A 24,121-nucleotide genomic window follows, 5' to 3' on the forward strand; every position below is an offset into this window, starting at 1 on the left:
TGAGCTGCTGGGAAACTTTCGGAATTAGTCTCTGAAGTTTTGTCATCTGCATCCTGAGGGTGGTCTCTTTGTTAAAAATTTAGCTGTCCAGACAGTAAGGGCACACGATTAATATTCCTTTGGGAGTCACAGGGTCTTTCTTTGAAAGAGCTGTCCAGTTTTCAGGCGACACTAGGTGACTGCCCATTCAAAAGCAGGGCCAGAAAAGAATGTCGGTGTTTTCCGGCAGGTATAGGTGCCTGGGGGTCAGGGAGAGAGGGAAAGGCAAGGGGTGGAGTGGGAGGCGGGTGATCGACAGGGATAGAAACACTGTCTCCTCCTCCCTCTGAATGCGAAATAGCCAATGGGGTGGCGCGGCCGGGCCAGCCCGGCGGCCAGTGCCATATAGTATGCAGCAACCGGAGGAGTCACGTTGGGGGAACAGCAGAAAGCAGCTATCCGTTTACACTACTTTGCTCTAGCAGCTATCTTAATGGTGACTGCGTGGCCTGGGGGAAACCTGATCGGCCAGATCCAGCCGAAACCGGGAGGGAGGGAGTGGGCTTTCCGGAGGGGGGAGGGGGGAGGGAAACGAAGAAGGAGGAGTAAGAGAGGGGGAAAGAAAGAGGAAAAGAGTGCGAGGGAGTGAGGGAGGGAGGAAAATAAACAACAAAAAAATGTCCTCTTCCTCCCCCACCGGGCAGATTGCAAGTGCGGCGGACATCAAGCAGGAGAATGGGATGGAAAGCGCCTCGGAAGGACAGGAGGCGCACCGAGAAGTGGCGGGGGGCGCGGCGGCTGGGCTGAGCCCCCCGGCTCCAGCCCCTTTCCCTCTGGAGCCGGGGGACGCCGCGGCTGCCTCCAGGGTAAGCCGGGAGGAAGGGACAGCGGCGGCCGGAGCGGCAGATCAGGTACAACTCCACTCGGAACTTCTGGGCAGGCACCAGCACACAGCCGCCGCGCAGCCCCCGCTGGCCTTCTCGCCGGACCATGTCGCCTGCGTGTGCGAGGCGTTGCAGCAGGGGGGCAACCTGGACCGCCTGGCCCGGTTCCTGTGGTCCCTGCCCCAGAGCGACCTGCTACGTGGCAACGAGAGCCTTCTGAAGGCGCGAGCGCTCGTGGCCTTCCACCAGGGCATCTACCCTGAGTTGTACAGCATCCTCGAGAGCCACAGCTTCGAGTCGGCCAACCATCCGCTGCTGCAGCAGCTCTGGTACAAGGCGCGCTACACCGAGGCCGAGCGAGCGCGCGGCCGGCCGCTGGGCGCCGTGGACAAATACCGGCTGCGCAGGAAATTCCCCTTGCCCCGCACCATCTGGGACGGCGAGGAGACGGTGTATTGTTTCAAGGAGAAGTCGCGCAACGCGCTCAAGGAGCTCTACAAGCAGAATCGCTACCCCTCGCCCGCCGAGAAGCGGCACCTAGCCAAGATCACCGGCCTCTCCCTCACCCAGGTCAGCAACTGGTTCAAGAACCGGCGGCAACGCGACCGGAATCCCTCCGAGACCCAGTCCAAAAGGTGAGCGCCAACTTTCCTCCTCCACCCCCTTCCTCCCCCCACCCCCACCCCTTCCCAGCTTTCTTTTCCTCCAAAGCGCTCGCAAACATGGCGCTTACCTTCCCCACCAGCCCGGTCCGTCTGCCCACCTCTCCCCGCCCCCCACCTCGCTTCCCTACCGGGAAGGGGGGGGGGGACGACAGTGGCAACGAGCGGGGGGATCCTCCCTCCTAACCCTCCCCCTCCTGCCCCCAGAAGTTTCTGGTCGCCCGCCTAGGTCTCAGTCCCCGCCCCCACCTCGGCTGGCCACTGCTGCCCGGCTTCCCACCCCCATCCTGCTGCCTTTGAAGTTGCCACTCTCTCCTTGGTTCTCTTAGTGAGCGTGTGTGCTCGCCGGCAAAACTGCTCTCACCGCGGCTTCGGGCCCGCAGGGGCTGCGGGAGCCGGCCAGGGTCTTTGGCTCACTTGGAGCCTGGAGTGCGCACACGCTCCCGGATACTCAAGATTCGTCTGAGTCCCTGGCTCGCCCTGGAGGTCACCAGGGCCGCTCTGGAAGGAATGGGAGCGTTAGTGGAGACTAGTGGCCCAGATGGGGTCTGGGGACGTCGAGGCTTTAATATGACAGAGTTAATCATTCACCCTGCCCGACGCGGTTCCCATCGCGCCTGGGGCAGTGTGGGGTGCCCGTGTAGCTCGTCCCTGCGGTGTTTTGAAACCTGATTCTGAACAAGTTCGGATCGGGTTACAGTGCTTCAGAGGTGGCAGGCCTGAAGGGCAGTTTCTTGAGTCCCCTAACACAGCAAGATTCTCTCTTGATGGGGCAGTTGGGGGGATAGGCGACAATCTGACATAAAGGTGGACAGCAGGAAAGAAGTGGGGGAGCTATCCACCCAGTCCTCCTTTAGCCCCCCCCCAATCTGGTTTGAACTTTATTGTGTTTTCTCCCCGTTCTTTAGTAGAAAATGCTTTTCCCACACACACACCGCTTTTGTGTGTTCTCTCAGGTCAGCCCCGTGGGTGGGGTGTGTATGCGTATTTGTGTGTTTCTGTGCGTGTGTGTATTGTTGGGCGGGTAAAGTCAGGATAGTGTCTCTCGCCCTGAGGATATTGGAGAGAAAAGAATCCAAACGCAATTCACACGTTCTACTGTGGGAAGGAACCAGGGATCCGGGGAGCCAGCCCGCCTGGGCCAGGTGAAGGTGATCACCCTGAGCATTCCAGAACCGGCATCAGCCCGCTCTCGCTGCTTTGCTCCTGAGCCCGGGTGGAGCCTGGAGGCCCACAGCTGGCCCCAGGCAGGAGAGAGACGCACTGTGCAGTCCTAGCTCTGGCTCCCAGTAACCATAAACAAAACATGCCCGCCGACCTGTGAGCATCCTTCCTCGGTCTTGAGAGAGGGGGTGACCCATGGAAGAAGCACTGGTTAGGCGACGCTGTCTACCCTGGAGTGCTCTTCAGTCACACCAACGGAAATCTGCTAGGCCAGGGCACTGGATACGAAGCCCCTGCCACATGCAGGCTAGCTGTCCTGTAACTTTTGCTATAGAGCCGGCCCAGTTCCCAGGACATGGTCACACACACACACACACACACACACACACACACACACACACACATCCTGAGCCATGCTCTGCTGACTTTACCCTCTTCCCCATTAACTCCACACCCTCAACCCCCAGCCCTATTGCCTGGTATAGGCCCCTCTCCGGATCTACCTCCCACCCGCACCCCTGGTGAGTCACCCTCACCAATGGCGATGGCTGCTCAGCCTCAGCTCATAAATCAAAGTGCTTTCTGAGCTCCTGGCCCCGAAGCCCAAAGCCCGGGTAATCCCCTCCCCTCAGCTTGAAAGGGAACCGATCACACTGGGATGTTGGATCTTCTGCTGGACCAAGTCCCACCACGCTTCCAAATTGCTTCTGTTCTGCCCCGCCCAGACTCACACCAAATGAGGAAAACTCCCACCATCCTCCCTGACCTGAACTTGGTATTTCCCTTAAGCCCAGGATTCTGCAATAGAAGGACCGAATAGTCTGGGGAGGCGTCTGAGAGTTAACAAGACCTCTGATTGATGCTCACTTTTTTCCTCCCACCTCACCAGGGCACTGGACGGTGTGTGTTAAATAGGTCCCTATGGCTTCCTTTGGATTCAGAAGCAACTGTGCATGTCTTAAGTTGCAAATGCCTTTCCTACAAGGGCAACCACTTTATTGAATGAGAATATCAGTCTGGTGGAGTAGAAGTTTGAGAGCAGGTGAGAGAATGGTGTCTTATTAACTAGATGGCAAATAAAACTGGACACCTCGCACCTCCTGCTCCTTTGGCAATTCCATCTGCCTTCAAAACGATAGCAATCTGAAGGGGTTTAGAAAGGGGCTGGCTCTCCTAAGCAGAGAAAACACATCCTTTAATGAGTTGTCTCTGTGACTTTAAGAGTTGGAGCAGCAATGGATTCTGTAAGAATGAGAACGCAGTAAAAAGTTATTTTAGTTGAATTTTGCATTATCCAACCCTCTGGTCTTTCTCTGAATTTATTATAAAAAAAAATTGTTCGGATCTGAATTCATCTTCTCGTTGTCTGGTTGGGCAGAATTTGCTCACAACTTCTAATTTCAGCAGGGCCAGGCAGGTCAATGGTTCTGCTTTGCTTAAACACCACCTTGGATGGTTTTGAAGGACATTTTACAAACTATACAGATTGTCATCCCCTTGACCTTCAAAATGTCCTCTCTCCCTGAACAGTGAATCAGATGGCAACCCCAGCACCGAAGACGAATCCAGCAAGGGACACGAGGATTTGTCTCCGCACCCACTTTCGGGTGCATCTGACGCCGTCACCAACCTCAGCCTTTCCAGCCACATGGAGCCAGTATACATGCAACAAATTGGGAATGCTAAGATATCTCTCAGCTCCTCTGGAGTTTTGTTGAATGGAAGCTTGGTACCTGCAAGTACTTCACCTGTCTTCCTTAATGGCAACTCTTTTATTCAGGGACACAATGGAGTTATCCTTAATGGGCTGAATGTGGGAAATACACAGACAGTATCACTGAACCCACCAAAAATGTCTTCAAATATTGTGAGCAATGGCGTAGCCATGACAGACATCCTGGGATCCACCTCCCAGGATGTGAAGGAATTCAAAGTCCTCCAGAGTTCTGCTGTGAACTCAGCCGCCACCAGTTCCTACAGCCCTAGCGCCCCCGTGTCATTCCCAGGGCTGATACCCTGCACTGAGGTGAAAAGAGAAGGCGTCCAGACAGTGGCCTCCCAGGATGGGGGCTCTGTGGTGACTTTTACTACACCCGTGCAAATAAACCAATACGGCATTGTCCAGATCCCCAATTCCGGAGCAAACGGCCAGTTCCTCAACGGGAGCCTTGGATTCTCTCCACTGCAGCTGCCTCCTGTCTCGGTAGCAGCTTCACAAGGTAAAAGCCTCATTTGGTACCATAATACACCAGGTCATGTGTTGGTCAGCTGCTGTAAATGACACATTTAGTGAAAGGTATAGATGGGTGTTCTTTTTCAGATACTTCATTGGTTTACTCGGTTACAGAATAGCCTTGATGTGATTCCCAGTGCCTAACTACTATTCAGCTTTCCTGATTTTCTCACATCCTGAGGATGGAGTTTAATTTCCCCAGGCAGAATGGAAAAGTACAGTTTATAGCAGATCTTGCCAACTGTACAATTACAGGAATATGATAAGTCAATCAGTGCTTATGAACTAACCCAGTACTTGACATTTTAAAATTAAAAATTAATAAAATTGCTAGGAACATGAAATTAGTCAAGCAGTTATTTATTTGACCAGAAAATGTTTTAAAAGAATAAACTGAAAGACAGAATCTGTTCTTGTTTGCCTTGTGTTCTCCCTATAATTAAAACTAAAACCTCAAAAGACCTGAAAGGAATTTAGAAGAATATGTGATTTTCTGTTGCCCTAGATATATGTTCATTTCTCAGCTTTGTGGGTTTATGTTTATGAAAACAACTGTGTCATTGCGTATTTGTGGCTTTACTAACCGAAGTCTGTCAAAAGAAAGAAAATAAGTCTGAGGCTGGAGCATTAGTTCTTCAGGAACGTGAATAAAACCTACATCACTCATCCTTTTTCTCGACATAGGAACAGGAACAGTTAGACTTGGGCATTGGAAGTTATAGTTTTCAGCTCTTAGGAGTGGAGGGTGGTGATCATGTTTACCTTCCTATAAGCAAAGCCGACAGCCCAGATTTTTACCAAAGCTTAACCTTCTGAAGCATGGTCAATGTTTATACAACTCTTGCTACTATAACTGTAGTCTACTTCAACTTTTTGGAGGCATTAAAGAAAAATGGCTAGATGTTTCATCCCATATATTTATCTTTCTTTAAGTAAGCTACCATGGTCCTGTGACAAACTCCTTGGATGTTCATTGCCCTAGATTATATAAAGAGTGAACTCCAGTCACTATCCAACATAGGGACAAAAGACTAATGCTTGGTTTTACAATAATTTATGACTCTCACCCATTTTCTTTCTTTACGAAAATTTCCAAGCAGTTTGTAGCATTTTAAAGACAGCGAAGTTGCACAGGAAATATGAATATATTTGTTGGCAGAGGGGAAATACAATAATGTTTTTTGTCTGTAATCAAGAAAAGTGCTGTCATATAAGAGTGTTAGGAAGTAACACCTAGCTTTGGGGGGGACTGTTGTTTTCTACTTTTTTTTCTTGCTTTTTCAAGACAGGATTTCTCTTGAAATCTGCCTGCCTCTGCCTCTAAGTTCTGGGATTAAAGGCATGCACCATCACCTTTGTAATGCCCATCAGTCGATAGTTTTTAAATGGGATATTTACTAGGAATAAGGATAGCTTTGTCAGTTAAAATAGCTAAGATCAAATGACAGGGCTGTCAACTATTTGACTCTCTGGGAGAATTGGAAGCTTAAGTTTAACCAGATGATTCCAGTAGGCAACATTTCTTTGTAGTAGTGGTATATTACATTTTGCAGTAAAGCATTTTGGGAATTTGAACTTTATTTTAAAAGAAGAAAGAGGAGGAGGAGGAGGAAGTGGAGGAGGAGGAGGAGGAGGAGGAGGAGAAGAAGAAGAAGAAGAAGAAGAAGAAGAAGAAGAAGAAGAAGAAGAAGAAGAAGAAGAAGAAGAAGAAGAAGAAAGCAAAGTTAGGGAATGGTGGTAAATGCCTATTATCCCAACATTTTGGAGACTGAAGCTGGAGGATTGGGGGTTCAAGGCCTGCCTGAGCTACATAGTGAGTTTCAAACCAAGCTAGGTTGCATAGTAAGAGTCTGTCTCCAAAAAAAAATACCAGACCAAATCAAATCAAACTTACACTAACTTTCTTTAAAATGTCCAGAAACATGGTCCTGTCTTCCTAGATAGCCAAGAAAACTATATAGGCAGTTACATGGAAAAGCAGATTATATATATATATATATATATCTTTATTCATTTTACAAAAAAAAAAGAGAATTTCTTTTGTTCCTCTCAGCATCGTTGTAAAATTATACTTTGTACCTGGGATTTTTACGTTCAGTTTTTTTTTTTTTACTGATTTTTAAATTCTTGTTTAATTTGTAACTCAGCTGCTGCTGTTCTTTAAAAATCAGGTTTTAGCACCTGGCAGTGGTGGCACACGCCTGCAATCCCAGCCCTTGGGAGACAGAGGCTCAAAAAAGAATTAACTAATTAATTATATAAAAATTCATGATTTAGCCAGGCATGGTGGTACATGTTTCCTTTAAGCCTAGCACTTGGGAGGCAGAGGCAGGCAGATCTCTGTGTCGAGGTCAACTAGGTTTACTTAGTGAGTTCTAGGGCAGCCAGGACCTCGTAGAGAGACCCTGTCTTAAAACAACAGCAACAAAATCATGTCTTATGTGTGAAACTTTGGGTTCAATTCTCAACACTGAAAAAAGAAAACCAAATCATCCCTTGGAACGTATCAGTTTTTCCCTTCATTTATGTACATTGAAGTCTTTTCCATGTCCAGAGTATTATTAGTCTACTGTGTTGAATAGCTATCAGGGAAATGCTGCATGTGCTGTTATTTATGACTCTGCCAAGAAAGTAATTTCGTACATATGTCTGCTAGCAAACAGTTTCACCGACACCCAAAGCAAAGTGAGTATTGACTGTGGCTTTTCCCCCTCACAATTTGAAGCCTGCATGACTTTTAAAACACGCGAAGCCAAGAGGTTTAAAATTAAAGCAGTCTGTTCATTTGTATGGCCTGAAAAACACATTTATGTTAGAGAACAGCCCAAAGATACACAGAAGCATTTTGTCCTTAACAGTCTTTCTGTGATGAATACTTACAAACTAGTAGTTGACATTTTTTAAAGGAGTTCAAATACAGTGTTTTCTCTTTCTCTTTTTCTCCTGTAAAGACACTCCTTTGCTTACATAAGGTGCTTAAAAATTGTTGGGAAACATATACATGGCCCTATGGCACTTGGTAGCATAGGTAGAACTACCATCCCAGTTACTCTGTTAATTGAGAAGGTCAGTGTTAAGTGAATTACTTATCTTTATATTGGCTTGTTTTCTGCACTTGTAAAGAGGGCGATTAACCTCCAATTCAAGAGCAGGGTAGATATGTAACCCATCCTAATTCTTCCCCAGAACTCTCCCCAAATTCACTTTTCCTTTGCTGGTAATATCTGGGGACCTGGGTCATTTAATTGTCATTGTTTCACTTTGTAAAGACTCAAAGGAGGTCTTGTTTGAGGGAGATGTGGGGTCTGTACTGTCCTGAGTTTCTCATTTGATCATCTGTTTTGTGTTTCTAGTCTCTAAAGACCATTATAGTTTGAACCGCAAAAGACACGCACTTTTTAAAGAGGCGTTAATTCTACTCCTTTGTGTCCTTCTGTATTTAAAAATGATGCTGCCATTAATTCTTCCCATCACTACAACACTGAAAATTGAGGGCAAGCACAACAGGGTGGGGGGACCTTGAGGGTTCTGTTGCCTGGAGACTGCTCTGTCAGGGGTTTTCGGTGGTTTGGTGAAACTCTGTGACTTGTCTGTGCAGGTTGACATGGTGAACGTGTAAGTTCCAGAGAAACTAACTTTATGTGGTATTTTCATATTCTCATTTACATCTTATGTCAGTAACTGAGCAGGCCTAACAAAAATATTTCATTGTGTATCTGTATTCTCTTGTTCTAACTGGCAGTACTATTGACCACTACCAACCAATTCAGAGGTGGTAAAGAGCCAGAAACTCTACAAATACCAGATCTTGGATAAGAATAATTCTTCTTCTTCTTGTTCTTCTTCTTGTTCTTCTTCTTGTTCTTCTTGTTCTTCTTGTTCTTGTTCTTCTTCTTCTTCTTCTTCTTGTTCTTCTTCTTCTTGTTCTTCTTCTTGTTCTTCTTGTTCTTCTTGTTCTTCTTGTTCTTGTTCTTCTTCTTCTTCTTCTTCTTCTTCTTCTTCTTCTTCTTCTTCTTCTTCTTCTTCTTCTTCCATTTTTTTTTCCTTTAAACTCAAGCTGGGCTCAAATTTAGTCTTCCTGCCCCAGCTCCCACATGCTTACTTGTTTTGATTGGTTGGCTTTAATTTTCAATCTGTTTTCATTTTTGGTGATGCCGAGCACTGAAGCCAAGGCCTGCACTGTGCTGAACCCTATTTCCAGGCCCCACATTTACTCTTTCTTTCATTGGGTTATTACGGTTAATTGCGTGGTTGAGTTAACACATACAGACAATCTGGCAGAATTTTTTGCTCAGGGTATAGAAGTCTCTGAGTTTAATCTCCAGCACTGCAAAAGGAGAGAGGGAGAGAAAGAGAGAGAGAGAGAGAGAGAGAGAGAGAGAGAGAGAGAGAGAGAGAGAGAGAGAGAGCCTGAGTTCTGAGCCTGGGACTCTGCAGCTAACACTGCCCAAGCTGGACTCAACTATACATTGAAGTATCACCTCTCCATAAGCAACCTTAATAACCTGAGGAAGAATCATGTGTGTTACAGAAGTAACTGGCTTGTTTGTTTGTTTTTTTTCCTTTCTGTATTCATTGCATTAATGCCAATTGGTACTTTTTCCCCTAGGTAACATTTCAGTAAATTCAAGCACTTCAGATGGAAGCACATTTACAAGTGAATCCACTACTGTCCAGCATGGCAAACTTTTCCTGAGCCCTCTTGCCCCCAGTGCAGTGGTCTACACTGTTCCTAATTCAGGCCAGACTGTAGGAGCTGTGAAACAGGAAGGGTTAGAAAGAGGCCTGGTTTTTTCCCAGCTGATGCCTGTCAATCACAATGCACAAGTAAACGCAAGCCTGTCCTCTGAGGATATCTCTGGGAGTGGCCTCCATGCCCTGGCCTCTTCGCTGGTTAATGTGTCCCCAGCTCACAGTTTTTCCCTGTCTCCCCCTACACTACTAAATCCCGCTGAGCTAAACCCTGACCTTGCTGAGAGCCGGCCAATGTCTGCACCTGTGGCAAGCAAATCTACTGTGACCTCTGTCAGCAATACTAACTATGCAACCCTTCAGAACTGTTCCCTTATTACCAGTCAAGACCTATTGTCGGTCCCCATGACTCAGGCTGCCCTGGGGGAAATTGTTCCTGCCCCTGAAGAGCCCGTGAGTCATTCCTCGCCAGCAGTCCACCAGGATTTTGTCAGAGAACATCGCTTGGTCCTGCAGTCCGTAGCTAACATAAAAGAGAATTTCTTACAAAATTCTGAGAACAAAGCAACAAACAACTTAATGATGTTGGACTCCAAATCCAAGTATGTCCTGGATGGCATGGTTGAGACTGTCTGTGAAGAGCTGGGAACGGACAAGAAAGAGCTGGCCAAGCTCCAAACCGTCCAGCTGGACGAAGATATGCAAGACTTATAAGCCTGATTCACTACGCACATACCCCTTTTCTCCTTCATCAGCAGCGATTTTCTTTTCCCTGTGAAGCCCTGAAGATGGGGAACCTTTACTCGTTTAGAGGAATGCACTCTACTTGTGCGAGCAAATATATTTGGATCGGTCTGCATGAAGATCATAGTTAAATGTACAGGGGGTGGAGCTACAGAAGCCTTTCTGTTCTCGTCATATTGGCTTTGGAATACATGGCGACATGGCAGTAGGAGAAGCCTATCAAACCATCATAAAGCATTTAGTCAGCCATATAAGTCTAAGGCTGGAATGGAACGTGATAGTCTTCTAACTTTAAAATGTGTACATCTAACTTAGACACTTAAATAAGAGCTACAGGCTGTTAGAAGCAATGTGGTTGGTTTTTGTTTACTTTTCCTCCATGGGCATTGAGATGGTTAAGAAATAACGGTACTCTGGATTATTATAAGGGTATATTTTTCAAATTAAGTAGCTATTATATATGTGTGTATGTGTGTGTCCATACACACATTCAGCATTTTCAGCATTTGGGGGAAAGACTTGGTTTTGTCTCTGTGTGTTTCCAAGTGTGACTGCTAATAGTTATATGTAGCAGAGAAAGTTTGAAACTCCACTAAACTCTGACACAACTTGGGTATGAATGTAAATATGCCAGTTCTATATGCAGAATTTGAGCAAGTACAATGAATTTTTATTTATACCTTGTATGTCTCTCTTAGTCTTCAGGCGCTATGAACTGAAAAAAAAAATGTTTTCTTACTGTTTAATTTATATTTATTGTTTGAGCAGGAATAGCAGGAACAGCTTTGTTCTCAACCAAGTTTTATTTTTTTGTGATTTTTATCCAGAGTCTCTTAAGGTCAATGTTAGCACTGAAACAGGAACTTCTAACCCCCATACTGGAATTTTGGTACTTCTCATCATGCCTTTCTTTCTTTAGAAGCTTTGATTCATCTAAATATGTTTTATATAGACTCCTATGTGCCTTTTTTACCTTGTGGCCTTTTTATTAGCAGTAAGGTACAGAAGTGTCAGCAAAAGTGTGGATGGCTCTTCTGCACCGTCAAACAGGGTTAAGTTTACCGCAGAACCCCATTATATGCAGAGGACTTAGGGTTCACTGGATGTCATGTGTAATGTTTGTCATGCAAATGGATAAACAATTAGCTTTGATGCTTTTCATTACAATGAAAGTCAAAAAAAGGTATGGAAGACTATGAAACATCGATTCCGCAGGTTATGGAAACGACATTTTAAAGGAAACAAAGGATAGATAGTTAAAGTGCGTTCAGCACAATTCTGTCTTGTTGAGGCTGCCTTCTCGGTGTTTTGAACCGGTTGGTACACTACGGCACGTGACTGCTGCCTGTCCTCTTTCATCACGTCTCCATTACAAGCAAGTTCTTTGGGTTTCCGTAGGATATTCTCCTGTATGCTTTCAACTGTGTTTAAACGTTTTAGCAGGACTCTGACCCCAACATATATCCATTTAAATGTCTTCATACCTTCATGTCATTAGTACGGAGCATCTCAGATATAAGAAAGTGATCTTCTCAATGGTGAATTTCAGTTGTTTTTTTTGTTTGTTTGTTTGTTTGGTTGGTTGGTTTTTGTTTTGTTTTGTTTGTTTGTTTCTGTTTGGGGGGGGGCAGGGTTTAGACAGGGTTTCTCTGTGTATCCCTGGCTGTCCTGGAACTTACTTCCTAGACCAGGTTGGCCTTGAACTCACAGAAATCCGCCTGTCTCTGCCTCCCAAGTACTGGGATTAAAAGTGTGTGCCACCACCTCCCAAGGACTTTAAATTGGCAAGCATAAAGATAGCGCCACACCTTGTTGTAGTAATGAGCTGCGGGCAGGCCTGCTTTTTGTCCCGCCCAGTTCCCCTCACGACTAGCTTTACTTCCAAAATAACAACACACAAACTGTATTCTTTTAAACACTGCTTGGCCCATTAGCCCTAGCCTCTTCTTGGCTAATTCTCATATCTTGATTAATCCATTTTTAATAATCTGTGTAGCACCACGAAGTGGTGTCTTACAGGGAAAGATTCAGCATGTCTGACCTGGTGGCTGGCTCCATCGTGTCTGGCCTCACTGCTTTCTTCCTCCCAGCATTCTGTTCTGTCTTCTCCACCCACCTATGTTCTGACCTATCAGGCCGAGCAGTTTCTTTAATAATTAACCAATGAAAGCAACAGATAGACATATGGCCTTCCCACATCACTTTGTTTTCTTCAAGATGGGGAAAGAGTTGCTTGATTTCCACCGTGCTCCTTATCTGAGCCTGTTAGTAAGGGTCACCAGATGCTTAGCATTTGCTGTTATTACAAAGGGAACTTTCAGCTGAGATGAAGAGCTCTATGAAGAATTCCTTGCCATCATTTTGATAAAAACTTAAGTCCCATTTTTGTGAAATTGGTGAATGTCCCTCAATTCTTGAAATACATGATTCTGGCCAGAGGTTATTTGTTTTGGACTTTGTGTTTAAACAAAGCCAGTTGATTTACTGTGGTCTTCTACTCTGCCACTACTTTATTGCCACACTTTGGTTGTCCCCATCCCCCCTCCCAGTTATGTGCTGACCCATATTGTTATGATTAGCTACATGGTCTTGCAGTATAGTTTACATAAAAATGGTATTTTCTACTAGATTGCTGCAGATATCAAAAGTTAGTTATTTTAGAATACCTGTCTGGTAAGGGAAGTGGGAAAGTCAAAAAGTTATATGAGGGGTGTGTGTGTGTGTGTGTGTATGTGTGTTTGTATGCATGCATGTGTGATGGAAAACTTTCATATATCTACAAGACTGTCTCTTTTATTCCGAGTTCTTCCTCTCTTTCTCCCTAAGAAAAAGAAAAGATAGCACAAAACTAAACACTTACCTAGGAAATGTACTCGTATTCCAACACATTAAACTTCTAACCCTACAGTTACTCCAGGTAGCTATGCAAGCCACCAGGTAAGAACCAGTGTACAATATAAGAACTTACTGTTCTTTTCTACTCTTTCAGTAAACTAAGGGCCAGTTGGTATGTAGCTTGTGTATATGTGAATGGGATAAGATAAACCCCATGCTCTCCTTTCACAGAAATGCAACTGACTTTGTTTTAGGTTGTCTTCTTCTTCAAGGGCCAGATTCAGGAGCCCTTGGAGTTCATGTGGCAGAATATCCTTTTTACATAAACAATGCTTGAAGATGCTGCAAATTACCCTCTAAAGATTCAGGGAGAGGAATCAGAATAGGGGTAAATAACTCCCCTTAAATCTCAACTCCTGCTGCTGGCTGTGGGACTTTTTGGCGTCAGCCTATCTATGCACTCTATAGCCAGAATTGGCATTCAGCTCTTAGTTACGTCTAGTAGACAGGATGGTCTAGCTTTCAAAAGAGGTGCAGTTTTACTCCTCGGACAAGCAAAAGCACCTGTATTGCACTGCGTAACTATCTCATGTACATTTATAGTAAAGACTGACTTGTGTGTGTTTTTGGTGCCTTTCTTGTGTCGTGAAAGGCAAGTAGGTGTTATAGTCATAGATTTTCTTTTTAAAAAAAAGTCCATAGTTGAATTGCACACTGACCTTAAGTCTCTCTGTATGTACCCTTGTTATCCTGCATGTTGAAGTTGGATTATTGGGCATGTGTAGCAGGCTACCTTGCTACATCTTCATTATGTGTGCATTAGTCAATAACCACAAGTCCTCCATTCTTTCAAATGTGTTGACAGATCATCTCATGAAAATAATTCAGGAAATCTGTGGGGGAAAATAATTGCATTTTACAAGCGCTGTTTCAAAGTCTTCCTAAAACTTAGATGATAGAACTGAATGGTTATTTTGTGTCGAATTGATACATTCAATTTAATTCAATATTACCACCATATAGTTTATGAATCAAAATTATATAGCATGTGACTCTTGGTTTTCAGGGTTTCTCAAAACAATGTACCATTTTTTTTTTGTTGCATGTACTGTACGTATAGAAAGCAACCAGTTGTATACTCAATATGGTTTTACTGTGCCTTACATGAAGAGAAACTCTATACAGAATGTATAACACGGATGAGGAGCAAAGCCTCTACTGCACTGTTAGGTGATGGCACACAGCATGTCCCAGAACATTTCTGTGCTTAGTTGCCCAACCAAAGAGATCTAAAGTCTGTCTGTTGTACTGTAATGGGGGGGCGGGGTTATGCCTGGACAATTAAGTGTTTTATTTGTTTTCTGAAATGATGTGAACTTATTTTTCTAAACACTATGCTAAATAAACTTTATATTTATACATACTTTGTGTTGCTACTGTTCTTTCAAATGTGAGTAGCCCATCTCAGTAGACAAGAAGCCGGAAATCACTTTGATTCATGTCTTCCTAGAAAAGGAAAGAGTGAGAAGACGCTGACCATTTCAGGTGGCAAAAACTTAGAAGGCCAACTGGAGTGATTGTAGAGAGGCAATCTGCATTGGTCTTTGTATAGAATTACGTAGTTCACTTACCTGTACTGCACACTCAAACCTAAACCGTAGCATTTGTCCTTAGAGGAAGGCAATATGCCTTACTCGTTTCTATCTCCCAAGAGTTGAACTTGGAATACAGCACATAGTAGGTACTCTACAGGATTACATGGAAAGAGTCAAAGATCTCTTACTCACTGATTAAAATTTAAGCTGTGTTGCTCACCCCTAGGGCACTGTTGTTAGCCTCATTGTGATTATACCCCAGTTTGACAAATAGGTTTGGCCAGACCCGCATTTCTGTCGAGTGGAGAAGATTGAGCATTAACCTAATTTAGTCCTAATTTTATAATTACAGAAGTTCTGAATTCAGTTCTTTTACACCAGCACAGGAGATGTTTAAAAACCAGATTGGGGACTAATTGTAGAATTCTTTCACAAATCTAGTTAAAGCCATCAAATCAGTGTCGGGTGGAATGTCTAGACACATTCATAACGTCCAGCTCTTTGGCAGTGCCCGATGTAGTAGTTAAACCAGTTAAACACGAAGTGAAGTGATTACATTTCATAACTTTTTAACCAAATGAGTTTTGTAAGACATTTGAAAGGTCGTTACCCTGTTTCAACTATGATTGTGGCTCCTCAGAAAATAGCAAATCTCATAAAATTCAACAGAAATTCAAAGTCTTTGGCTACCTGGTTTTCCTTCCTGCTTTCCCAGGATCCCATAAGAAATAATCTATTTGGCAATCTGCCCTTGCACATCTCCTCCCAGGACACCTTGGCAGCATATGAACAAGACACGTTTGCGCACATAAAGGTTAATACCATGAGAGTAACTGAGAGTGATGGAGTTGCAAGTGGGGAGTGGCTGGGTGGGAGACAGGTTGGACAAGAAAGGTCTGAACCATTTCTGCAGTGATGCTTAAATGATATGATTCAGAACGAAAACATGAGTGCCCCAACGCAAGGGTCAGACAGCAGGTTTAAAGTCCCTGAGAGAGAAGCAGGTCTCAATTGCAAGGTTAACTTTATGCATCTTATGGCACCTCAGAGACGCAGGGGCCACATCAAAGGTAGAGCCAGATACTTTGGATTTGAGTCTGAGAAGACATTGGTGGCTTTTAAAATGTCAGTGTGGCTACTCTGGAAAATGAACTTAAGGAGGACAAAAGGCAGGAACTGGGAAACTAATTGCCTGGTTGTTCTGAGCTATCTGACAGGAAATAGTCAGGAGCCCCTGGAACAGCAGGGAGGGCCATTTGCCCACAAAGGTCTCCAGAATGGTGTGTCCTCCAGGTTCTCTGCTGAGGCAAGCCAAAGCCACTCTCTCTCCAGAAAGGAAGGCTGGTGGGTTCAGATTCCTATGGCCATCTCCAGAGTGTCCTCATCCCCTGTGAACAATGAAACCACCTTCTCCCAAAGCCTTGGGGTTGTGTTTCAGGGTGTGAGATAGGCCCAAGCCTTTACAAGCTGGAAAGTGCTCTGCAGAGTCTTCCAGTCTGAGCCTGCCTTTTTATGGCCCCTCATGTTAATTTCTTCTCCCTTGCTAGGATTTCCCCCTGTTGTTTCCAGGGTTATCGTTTCCTTACTGCAGTTGAGTCTACCTGGCCTACCCAGTATCTGCTTCTCACTTGATGGAACATTCAGAACCAGAGATACAACCCAACTAAAAGCCTCGACAATGCTGTTATCTAAGAATTATCGCTTAAACTGGGCACATACATTGCCCAAAGTTCACAGGAAAGTGTTTCTCAGATTCCTTCCACAGGCCATCTCAGGAATCTCTGAATGGCACCGGCTCCCTCCTGGGACGCATCGCCTCACCCCTCCCTCCTATGTAAAATGACAAAGGACCTTTTCTGAGATCAAACGGAGATTTGTGTCTTCCTTTCTTTTGTTTTCTTTTTCTTTTCAGAGATTGAGAACATTCTAAAATTAATCTACGTCTGCATTTCCATCAACTTTTAAAGCCATTTTACTGATATTGATTAGGAATCATGTCGTTAAAATATGATACCTATCCAACCCCCGCCCCCAGTGCTGGGGACAGCACCAAAGCCATGCCATATGCTAACACCACCGAGGCACGTCCCATCCGGCCCGCCCATTATCACCATTTAAAACTCAAAAGCCAATCAATACTTTAGGGATAACGTCTGAGTGGTTCTTCAAGCCTTCCAGCATTAGTGGGTGGTTTTATGGTAATTGTTTTCCTTACTGTTCCAAAGAATTTTTTTTTCACTCACGTCCAAGTTTGAGGCTGGGTTCCAGATGACAGACGATGCCTTATAGTCTGACAGACACGAGCAGCATTAGCCAAAAAGAATGCGCTTACTGAGTCATCTTAGGCCAATATCTCAAAATAGCCTAGAAGAGCTCTTGACACTTGAGTATAGGTACACACTTTCCAAAAATGTTTCCTGTAGCTCTACCAATAGTAGCTGACCTGAGCAGACACCTACAGAAACCATCAGAGAATGTGAATTTCCACTTCCCCAGGACTTCAGAAACATCAATTCACCTCTCGTGGCTCCATTGCTCTGTGCTAAGTAGACATCAACTATTTTAAAACAGCCTGAGATATATTCAAACTGCATAGTTTAATATATATATATTAAAGCACACATCAAAGAATTGACAGTCAAACCAATCCCAGAATGAAAGTGTGCAATGACTAAGGACAACAGATTTAAAACAAAATGATCAGGGACTGGAGAGGTGTCTCAATGGTTGAGACCATTGCCTGTTCTTCCAGAGGAACTGGGTTGAATTCTCAGCACCCACGTGGCAGCTCACAACCGTCTGTAAGTTCTGTTTGCAGTTCCAAAAAATTTGATGCCCTCTTCTGACCTGCACAGGCTCCTGTATGCACGTGGTAGACATATGAACACTCAGGCATACACACAGATATATACAAAAACATAAATATATTTAAAATAAAATGATTAAATCAAATGATTGCTGTGAGATCGACAGTCTGTGACTCCTTGAGATGAAAGGGTCAAGGTACACAGTTAGGCTAAGCAGGTCTGGTTTGCAACTCATCTCCCTCCTTCCCTTCTATTCACCTAATGGGGCTGCCTTCCCTTGGGCACTACTCTTCTGCCCCAAATACCCTATGTGGCCATCTGGTGTTGGCGTTTAGCCGTTTAAGGTATGATGAAACCAACACTCCACCTGGGCAGAATCTGCATTTTGGAAAACTTTTGCAGTGCAAAGCATCAAGCTGCGGCAATGCTGATCATGGTGAATTAAGTCAAGATCAGCCCACGCCCTTTCTGAGTACTGAAGCAGACTGGGGTGGTCCCATATTCCAAAGGAATTTAGGAAAGGATCAGTAAATGGGGGAGCATGGAGAAAGCCACTTTGCCCTCTTCCTTCTCTGTGTGCTCCACTTCCTACTGGGTATCAAGGGCAAGCAGCAGAATCTAAGTAGTGGATCTTCTGAAAACAACAATGTAGTTTCTCCCACCCAGGGCCTAGCAAAATCCCAGCAGATTCCTGTGTTGAAAAGATAAGTCACTACCAATAATTAAAGCATAAAATCGCTGTAGGAAAACAAGGGTTCTTTGATTCATCCCCCTTCCCTCCATTCTGCTCTCCCTCTATCTTTCCAAACAGTTGAATAGTGTGTGTGTGTGTGTGTGTGTGTGTGGTGCTTGAGTGTAGGCCTTAGTGAGCAGAGGTCAGAGGACAATGTTCAGGACTTTACTTCTCTCCTCTTACTGTGGTGGACAGGCTTGCATGGCAAGAGTCTTTACCCAGAGCTATCTCACCAGGCCTTTTATTTTCTCCTTTGGAGCCCACAGAGTTCCAGATGTAGAAAGTGTGTGCCGCCATGCCTTTGGCCCTAGAATCAATCCCCAAAGCCAAAGGCAAGGACAGCAAATTCAAGTTACATAGTTAAAATCACATAGTTTAAAAATATTTTTACATTTTATCTGTGCAGGCATATGCACACATGTGGAGTGTGTGTGTGTGTGTGTGTGTGTGTGTGTGTGTGTGTGTGTGTGTGTGTGTGTAAAACTTGCAGGGGTCCCTTCTCTCCTTCCACCATATAGTTCAGGAACGCAAACTCAAGCCATGAGGCTTGCATGGCAAATGTCTTTACCAGAACAGCCACCTTGCTGGGTCCCAACAACATACTTCCCTATCATGTCTGAAGCCTTAGGTTCAATTCCCAGAACAACTCACACACAAAAAAATTGTTGGAAATTAGGAAATATTTTGGCACAACACACACACATACACACACACACACAATGAAAGCTTTAAAAAGAAAATTAGAGAATACAAAAAAATATTTTTCTCTTCGTTTGTTTGTTTTGTTTGATTTGGTTTGTTTTTTATATAGGGTCTTCCTATATAGCCCAGGCTGGTTAAGGATGACCCTCCTGCCTCTACCTTCTGAGTGCTGGGGGGCACTTGTGAGTGCACACATGCATTACAACATCCAGGTTTGTTTTTTTTCTAGTGGTAGGGACAGAACCCAGGGCTTCATGCACTCAAGCCAAGAATTTTATCAACAGAATTTCACCTCCCGGCCCTTTGTTTTTGTTTTTTATTGTTGTTGTTTTTTAAACTAATATGGGTATAGACACTCATATTAATCAGTTGCTAGAAATGACTGGCACCAGGGTCTCAATCCATCTGTCTTTGGGCCTCCTCCCTGAGTTGGGGTCAGTGTCTGCCGTGAGAGATCTGTCTTCTCTATATGTCCCTGTTACCAGCAGCTCTTAGAGACACATATTCTAGTTTCACATAGAGAAACAAAGAATTGGGATAGGACTGTAGCTCCGTGGGAGAATGTGTGTATTTAGGAAGCCCTTGGTTCAATAACCAGAAGTGTAACATTACCCTGTGAAAGAAAAGGAGAAAAAGAGAGATGTTCCCCGTTGTTTAAAGAGTTTAAAGAGGCTGGGAGCGTCCACTGTAACAACCCCAGTGAGATGTTTTCATCGGCCCATTTTATCTGCTCATTCATTCATTCATTCATTCATTTCCTCTGGTGCTGAGCAGATAACTCAGGACCTTTCCAAGTTCTTGTGCATTCTCATATGTCCATTTGCAATCACATTCCAATCGTGACCCAGCCACAGTGCATAGACTAGGTGGGGATAATGTGGTTGGCCAAGGTGCCAAGGGCCAGGGTGCAGATTTTTAAAAGAGGATAGCAGCACCCAGTGGACAGGTAGGGCAGAGGCATGTAGCAATAAGGTACCTAGGAGACAGGGGCTTAGTCATCAGAAATGTCAGGCTAGCAAGATGCTCAGCAGGTAAGAACACTCACCGACCAAGCATATACCAAAGTCACGTTGCTGGAGAGATGGCTCAGGGGTGAAGAATGTTTATTGTTCTTAGAACCCGAGTTGACGTCCTAACATCTACATCAGGCAGGTCACAACTACCTATAACTCAAGCTCCAGGGGACCTGACATCTGTCGTATCTCCTTGGATACATACACATAAGTAGACAAACAATAATACATATATACATACATACACGTTTTTTGGTTTTTGAAGACAGTTTCTCTGTGTAGCCCCAGCTCTTCTGGAACTCTGTAGACCAGGCTGACCTCAAACTCAGAGATCCTCCTGCCTCTGTCTCTCAAGGACTGGGATTAAAGACCTGTGCCACCTCACTCAGTTCATAATAGAAATATTTTTTAGAGAGTTAGATGTGGTCATACCCTGTGGAGTGGGATGGCTTATGCCAACAGCTCCAGGTTCAAGGAGTGACCCTTTAGCAAGGGAGTAATGAGGGACTAACACCCAAAGTTCTCCCCTGGCAAGCACCTGCACACACAGGTCTGCACACAACATACACACCACCAACACACACACAAATAGAAACCGTCCATCAGACTTTCCAGTGAATGTATTTTAGCTACAATGATAGTGGAGGTGTTGGGAAGTGAAAAGCAGCACCTCCTCTTTTTCCTTCTGGCCCCGGAGTGGTGCCCCTGAACTTCTTCCTCACACACCATCCAGTGACTGGGAAAGTCAGTCACATCTGCCTACTGGCTAGAACCTGGAACTGAGCTTGTTTAGCCCTAACCGGCCTGATAATAAAATATTGTTTTCTAACATCCTGCGCCTCATTCTCTGGTTTCTTCAAGGCTTAGACACTGATCTTATCCGAACCCTAGCTGGTGGCTTGATTTTGGAACAAAGTTCCACAGTGTCTCCATATTTCTCTGCCTCTCTTGGACTGGTGAAGTCTGTTTATTAGCCTTTAACTTACAGTACGAAACACCTCTGTTTGCTTTGGCCTAGCCTGATGGTCGACGAGTGCTGCCTGCGTTTGCCTTCGCTGTTTGATTAGCTAATTCCGTGTGAATATTAGTCACATTTTGTATACACCACTAGACACCTTATTAATGACTATTTCAAGTCCTGGAGAAAAGGGAGATTAGAGAAAGTGCTCTCTTTTGTTAGGATCTAATTCACTACTTTCTGTGGAAGTGTGCGGTGAGCCACCAACCCACAGTGGAATACACTTGCTGTACACTTCTTTCGTGGGGTGGGGGTTTGAGACAGGATTTCTCTGTGTAACAGCTCTGGTCATCCTGGATCTCGCTCTGTAGATCAGGCTGGCCTGGAACTCGGAGATCTGTGTGTCTCTGCCTCTTGAGTGCTGGGATTAAAGGCGTGCGCCACCACCATCTGGCTACTCGTCATACAAACCAGGTAGTATTTGAGTATTAAAGTTATGTTGGGAAATTATAGAGATAGTCCACTATCATATTTTGGCACACGCACCCACACATGTACATACATGAAATAAATAAAAAGATGTATTTATGTGTATATATGTAATTATACATCATCGAAACGGAAGTTCACCTGGTCCTCTATATTTTCAATTGTAACAGAATAAATATAACGTAAAACATACTATTGTGACTGGGTGTGCGCCAGGCAGGCACATGACGCACATAAATACACGCAAGCAAAGCCCTCATATATGTAAAATAAAATAAACAAATCTAAAAAAGTATATACCATTTAACCAGGCATGGTTCATACCTATAGTTCAGGCACCCAAGAACCGGAATCAAGAGGATTGCTGCAAGTTTGAGAGGAATGGGCCACATGGTGAGTTCCAGGCCAATGTGGGCTACAGTGTAAGACACTGTCTCAAAAACAAAACAGAGGCTGGAGAAATGGCTCAACGGTTAAGAGCACTGGTTGCTCCTCCAGAGGACCTGGGTTCAGTTCTCAGCACCCACATGACAGCTCACAACTACCTGTAGCTTCAGCTCCCTGGAAGATGACACCTTTACAGCAATGCATATAAAATAAAGTTAAAATAAATTATTAAAACAAAAAGAAACAGTTTAAGAGCTGGAAATACGCTGGGCTATAGCTCGGAGTCAGGGCGTATATTTTGCACAATATATTACTGTCCCCCTTCCCCTGCCCCAGCATCTTTGTACATTTTATTTTATATTTTTTCATTTATTTTACAGACCAACCACAGTTTCCCCTCCCTTCTCTTTTCTCGTTCCCTCCCTCCACCTCCAGTCAACCCCTCTCCTCTCCTTGGCCACTCCTCCTTTGTTTAGAAAGGCGCAGGTCTCCACTGGGAGTCAACAAAGCCTGGCGTTTCAAGTTGAGGCAGGACCATGCTCCTCCTCCTGCATCAATCAAGACTGGGCGAGGCAACCCAGCATGGGGAGTAGGTCCCAAAAAGCCAGCTCATGCTCCAGGGACAGATCCTGATCCCACTGCTAGGAACCCCACAAACAGATCAAGCCACACAACTGTCATCCACATACAGAGGGTCTCGGTCAGTCCCACGCAGGCTCCGCAGGCTCCGTAGCTGTCTGTCCAGAGTCCCTCAGCTCCCCGGAGCTCAGGTTAGGCTGTCTCTGTGAGTTTCCTGTCAAGATCTTGACCCGCACTGGCAAGGTGCAATACCTCCGCCCTCTCTTCAACTGGACTCCAGGAGCTCCGCCCAGGGCTTGGCTGAGGATCTCTGCATCTGCTTCCTTCAATTACTGAATGAAGGCTCTCTGGTGACGATTAGGGTAGTCGCCAATCTGATTCCAGGAGAACCCTCTCCACTATTGCTAGGAGTCTTAGCTGGGGTCATCCTTGTGGATTCCTAGGACTTTCCCTTGCACCAATTTTCTCCCTAATCCCAAAATGCGCACCCTCATCAAAATATCTCTTTGATTACTCTCTCGTTCTGCCCCATCCCCAACCCCACCAACCCTATATATACGATGCATATCCTTAGCATCATATATTGCTGGTCCCCTTCCTCCTGCCCCAGTACCATTTTACATATTATGATCTTGACTGTTCTAGGAAGGTACCTGATATAAGTGGAATTACACATTATGTGTTCTCTCTCTCTCTCTCTCTCTCTCTCTCTCTCTCTCTCTCTCTCACACACACACACACACACACACACACACACACACACACACACACACTTCTTAGTCCTTGAACTCCTGATCCTCTTGCCATGGTTTCCTGAGTGTTTGGGGTGACAGGCTCACGCCACCACACTCAACTGCCCATGTGCTTTCGTGCCCTTAACTGTTGTGCTGCGTCCATCAGAACAAGTGCCCACTCTGTCACTTGTGCTCCAGAGTGTAGCCCTCTGTCAGGGGCGAGGATTTCTTCCTTCGCTTTCTCGCTGGTTCCTCCAGATTTAGAATAATCCCTGGCAGGGAGCAGATGCTCAGGAAATATCTATTCCATGAGTACCTGGAAGGCAACCTGTCTTTTTTTTTTTTTATTAGTGGTAGCAGGGAATCAGAAACTATCTACCCATCTACTGTCTGTTTTTTGTTTGCTTGTTGTTTTTATCATTCCATGGTGTTCTGGAAGCTGGTAACCAGTTTGTTTCCTTTTCCTTAGGCTCTTAAACTCTACGATAAAACTCTTGATGTGGTCTCAAGAAAGTTAGTGATAAATTATATTCTAACTTGCATAAGTTGGGAGTGATCAGGAGAGCCAGTGGATGTCTCAAGCTAATACTTAAGTGTAGAAATGTTTACTAGCTCACTAAATCCTAAGACTTCTGCAAAGTTCCTGCCATCTCCTCCCATTCCACAGCTGACGGCTCAAACTAGGATTCAGAATTTTGGTCCCTGACTCATCCCAAAGATGAGTAGAAGCTCCAAGATTTGAAACCAAATCTGCCCACTCTTAAAAGAAAAAAAAAAAACTTTCCAGTCTGTAAAAACTTCCCTAAGGATCTCCAGCATGTGACAGAGGATGGGGAGAGCTAAAAAAAAAAAAAAAAAAAAAAAAAGTCAAGAAGGGGAGGAGAGATAGAAAGGAGTGGGGAGATGCCCTTGTTGTTAAAGTGCTTGCTTT

General features: G+C 44.7%; 1 protein-coding gene across 2 annotated transcripts; it reads left to right on the forward strand.

Annotated features, from left to right (window-relative positions):
- Positions 1-372: 372 nt before the first annotated feature.
- Positions 373-14,616, forward strand: Six4 (SIX homeobox 4). Of its 2 annotated transcripts, XM_075947643.1 has the most exons (4): positions 373-475; positions 684-1,498; positions 4,220-4,908; positions 9,532-14,616. In XM_075947643.1, the coding sequence occupies exons 1-4, from the start codon at positions 473-475 to the stop codon at positions 10,326-10,328; spliced, it is 2,304 nt and encodes a 767-aa protein (XP_075803758.1). In that variant the 5' UTR covers positions 373-472; the 3' UTR covers positions 10,329-14,616. The 2 variants fall into 2 exon arrangements, with proteins under 2 accessions (XP_075803758.1, XP_075803757.1); XM_075947642.1 differs by lacking the exon at positions 373-475 and having other exon boundaries at positions 611-1,498.
- Positions 14,617-24,121: the final 9,505 nt, after the last annotated feature.

This window comes from Microtus pennsylvanicus, chromosome 14 (assembly GCF_037038515.1).
Source record: "Microtus pennsylvanicus isolate mMicPen1 chromosome 14, mMicPen1.hap1, whole genome shotgun sequence".
Classification (NCBI taxonomy): domain Eukaryota; kingdom Metazoa; phylum Chordata; class Mammalia; order Rodentia; family Cricetidae; genus Microtus; species Microtus pennsylvanicus.

What these genes read in the sequence shown, in the direction of transcription:
- Six4 (XM_075947642.1), top strand. Translation starts at nt 657, where the DNA reads ATGTCCTCTTCCTCCCCCACCGGGCAGATTGCAAGTGCGGCGGACATC. An exon ending in TCCGAGACCCAGTCCAAAAG is followed by an intron (nt 1,499 to 4,219) that starts GTGAGCGCCAAC and finishes CTCCCTGAACAG; the next exon opens with TGAATCAGATGGCAACCCCA. An exon ending in CTCGGTAGCAGCTTCACAAG is followed by an intron (nt 4,909 to 9,531) that starts GTAAAAGCCTCA and finishes TTTTTCCCCTAG; the next exon opens with GTAACATTTCAGTAAATTCA.